Source organism: Neltuma alba, unplaced genomic scaffold (assembly GCF_004799145.2).
Source record: "Neltuma alba isolate B1F8T4 unplaced genomic scaffold, ASM479914v2 tig00002154_pilon, whole genome shotgun sequence".
Lineage (NCBI taxonomy): Eukaryota > Viridiplantae > Streptophyta > Magnoliopsida > Fabales > Fabaceae > Neltuma > Neltuma alba.
Window position 1 is genome coordinate 46,012 of NW_021632758.1, and position 3,883 is coordinate 49,894.

The 3,883-nt window shown below is 45.2% G+C and overlaps 1 protein-coding gene across 1 annotated transcript; it reads right to left on the reverse strand.

The window, feature by feature from the left end:
• Positions 1 to 788: 788 nt before the first annotated feature.
• On the reverse strand, positions 789 to 3,187 carry LOC114717827 (protein kinase PINOID-like). Its single transcript, XM_028903036.1, has 2 exons — positions 2,259 to 3,187; positions 789 to 1,749 (listed from the first exon to the last, which is right to left on the reverse strand). Exons 1-2 carry the CDS (start codon positions 2,882 to 2,884, stop codon positions 942 to 944), a joined length of 1,434 nt encoding a protein of 477 aa, XP_028758869.1. The 5' UTR covers positions 2,885 to 3,187; the 3' UTR covers positions 789 to 941.
• Between the last annotated feature and the right edge of the window lie 696 nt (positions 3,188 to 3,883).

Here is a 3,883-nt window from a genome sequence, read left to right on the forward strand (position 1 = left end):
TTCAGTCCTAAATGTAAAATCTATTTTGTAACGGGTATTGCATCTAGGACCAGAGGAGTATAAAACAATTTCTAACACTGAATCTTTGGTTGAAAGAATCAAACTTTTTCACCATGCAGGTTTAAAAACATTGGTTGAGTGAATGAATGGTGTTTGTTGATTATTCTAAAAAGGAGGAGACAAGATAAAAAGAAGGGGCGAGTTAAAGAAAGGTCCCAGAAAGGGGTATGATAAGACGGTAGAAAAAGAAAAGGATTAAGTGAAAAGAAGCATTATTTGGTGGAAGGGTATATGGATTCTTGGGTTTTACCATCGGACTAAGATTCCATATATGTACACACTCACGAGTGTGACACATAACGTTTGAAGGAATCAAATCATACGAAAACGTTTTCAAGGTATGAAGTAGCAGCAGCAGACATAGCATTTTACAAGGGGACGTGTCATGGATTATTTCTACTTTAGGTCATTACAGTTTTTACGTGTCAAGTTTAACTATCACTTTTTACGCCTAATCACATGCAGGGTTTTCTAAGCGTTAAAAAGGGACAAGGGGTGAAGTTAAAGCACAGAATCTTTTTCCATAACAAGAAGTTTACTTCTTGCTTTTACCATAATCATCTTGTCTAGGCCTTCCTTATAAGGCAATGACCCCTGCCTCCGTTTTAGCTTTTTTTACGAAGGGCACCCCCACCCTTTTATCATCATCATTGCCTGTGTAGGTATTTAAGCTTTTTTTCACATGTATATAATATATATATTGGAATTAAAATTTCTAACTAGTTCGCTTGAATATTAAAATATGAACTTGCTTTCCTTCCAAAAAAGCAGAGATTACAGCTCGAATATACAAATACGTCACCCGCGAGGTACAAAATCTGGAGGGTGGGCCCTGACGAATACGTGGCGGAAAATTCGCCGGTCGTCGTCGGGTTGATTCGTCAGAAGTAGTCAAACGACGCCGTTGGACGCAGCTGCTGTCTCCTGCCAGTAGTCCTACTTCCCGTTCCCTTCACCTGACCTAACGGCGACGTCTTCTGCCTCCTCGAACCTGGTACCTCTGGTGGCGTCATCATCCGTATCAACGCCAAGTTCAGACCTTTAAAGAACGCGTGCTTCTTCACGTCTGCTGCGCCCCGCTTTGACCCAAGCCTCCGGGTCGGGTCTTTGTGAAGCAAAGAGGAGATGAGGTCACGCGCGTGGTTCTCAAGCGTGCTGGACGGTGTGGGGGTAGGGAAGGTCAGGGGCTTCTTGATGATGCCGCGGAGTGTAGCCTCGTTTGATGGGGCTGCGAACGGTGTTCTCCCGTAAATAAGCTCGTAGATGAATATTCCAAAGGACCACCAGTCGACGGCGTTGCCGTGGGAGTGGCCGGAGGCGACTTCCGGGGAGACGTACTCGTGGGTACCTACGAAGGAGCATGACCGAGCGGATACCGGCTCAGCCACGAAAAGTCGGTTCGGCTGAAGGGTTTGGACCTTGCGGGAACGGAAAACCCGGTTCGGGAGGCACGAAAAGGGACTAGAGTGCGAGCCAGTATACGGCAAGGTATCTGGGAATGCAGGGTCTGGAGAAAAGTCAGAGGATTCAACGGCTGGGATGGCGTCTGAACACATCGAGAGATCAAAATCGGAGAGCATGATATGGCCGTCGGATCTAACCAACACGTTCTCAGGTTTCAGATCTCTGTATATGATTCCCAGCATGTGAAGGTACTCCAATGCCACGAGAACTTCCGCAGCATAAAACCTGGAAAGGAATAATTCCCAGAAATTTATTAGGCACGAAGAAATTTCTCGGAAGCAAAACAGCTATCACCGATGCGAAAATTTAAAAAAGAAAATAAAGGAACTGGTAAACATCATCTCCTTCTGATGGATTGAATCAGAAGGCAAAATGTAGCGCCTGATCTGGTAATGTTGATCAGTGACGGCAAGGTTATTCAAGTTTCTAATAATGGCAAAAAAACACCTTCATTACTGAAAACTTGCGGCTAAGTCAGATTCATAATCTGAGAAAATCCCAGATGCTGAGCAATTAAAAAAATGGCTATATGATGTTCTGAAATTTGATTTTCAAGAAAAGAGACAAAAGAGTGAAGTGGCCATTTCAAAGGGTGATGCAGGCGAGAAAATAACAAGGCGATAGATGATGAAGCAGAAAAGGCCAAAATAGAGACAGAAACAGAATGGGTCTGGATATGAAAGAGAACAAAATTGTGCAGAACGAAACGCTATCGTTTAAGCAGCTGTGTCTACCTTGCAGAGGAAAGAGGGAATCGCTTCTGAGGCTGTCTATGGCGTAGGGAGTGCAAGTCCCCACCAGAACAGAACTCCATGACAATGCAAGAGAAGTGTGAGGCCTCGAACTCAGCGTAAAGCGTAGGGAGAAAAGGATGATCCAGCATCTTCAAAATCTTCCTCTCCATCTCCGCCCTCTCAGATTTCTTCTTCAATGCCACCGCGTCTTTGTCCACCACCTTCATGGCGTAGAGGCAGCAACCATCATCCTCACGGCCGACAACAACGTCGTCCTCAGCGCCGGCGACGAACCGATCGTCATCGGCGGCACCGTTGTTGCGCAGCCGGCAGAGGTAGACCGTTCCGATGTCACCGGCACCGATGCGACGGAGGAGATGGAAGTCGCGGAAGGTGAGACCAGTCTTGCGGCGGAACGTGGCAGAGCGTATGGCGGAGTATTCGAAGTCCGACGAGCGATGAGGCTTGAGAGAGAGGCTATCAGGCGAAGCAGGGAGGAGCTCGAAGGAGAGACGGCTGAAACTGGTGCTGCAAATGCTTTCGCTGCTCATGGAACTACGCTGGGTTGAACTGAGAGCCTCCAAACTAACCTCGGAATCACGACCAGAACCAGGAACGTCTAACATGGTAGGAGGAGAGAGAGTTTCAGAAGCCAACAAGCTCTCATAGAATACAAGGAAACTACAGAAAAGGATGCTGAAATCGGGAGAATCGGATATGAAAATCAGAGAGGATCAAACAAACAAGAGCTTTGAATGCGTAGGTTGAAACTTGAAACGTCGTTTATAATAGTCGTTGCAGCTTTACTTTAAAGGGATTTCTGAGCACAAAACTTTGAAAGGATCATAAATCTCTGTTCGTACGAAAACTTCAGAGAGATAGAGAGAGAGAAGGAGGAGGAGGGAAGGAGAGAGAGAAAATTGGGTTTTTGAGAAGAAGAAGGGTGGTTGTGTGGTATTTATGCTGAGGGCGTACGAACGAAGGTAAAACGTGATGTAACAGAGAGGGAAGGGGAGGCACGTGAGAGGGGGATGGCACGTGCGGAGGGGGTGTATTGGGGTTTGAAAAATCGACGGAAGAGATGACGTGGGGGGAGGCACGTGCGGGGGAGGGGAGTCACGTGGCAGAGATTGCTTAGGGGCATAGCTCAAAGCTTTGGGAGAGGAGTGGCGGAGTTACTGGGCGTGTGGGAAAGGGAGAAGCTTTTTCTGCAAAATTCACAGATCGCAAATGACAGAAAGGCCCCTGTAGCTGCAACGTTTCAGTACACCCTCCTGCCATGGTCAACTCCGTCTGACCAGCTAATTAAAACTGATCCAAAAGAAACACTTGCGAGCCGTGACTGCAATATTTTTATTTTTTTATATATAAATTACAAAAATTGCATCACGCCATCACCTTCTACTCCTTTTTTTGACGTTTGGTTTTAACCCAAAAAACAGTCATTTTAAAAAAATATTTTTACACAAATCCAAATAAATTTTTCTTACATGTTTATTTTGTATCTCATAATATTATGGTTTAATTTCTATTTAAATACCCCTTAAAATGGTTCACACGAAGATGTTAAGTGTTTATTTGGAATTGTTTAGCTAAGCATTTTCTTGTAAGTAAGTCTAAACAAA

Coding starts and splice junctions, on each gene's coding strand:
- LOC114717827 (XM_028903036.1), bottom strand. CDS start 2,884: ATGTTAGACGTTCCTGGTTCTGGTCGTGATTCCGAGGTTAGTTTGGAG. Junction 1,750..2,258: donor TTCCCTCTTTCCTCTGCAAG/GTAGACACAGCT, acceptor ATTCCTTTCCAG/GTTTTATGCTGCGGAAGTTC.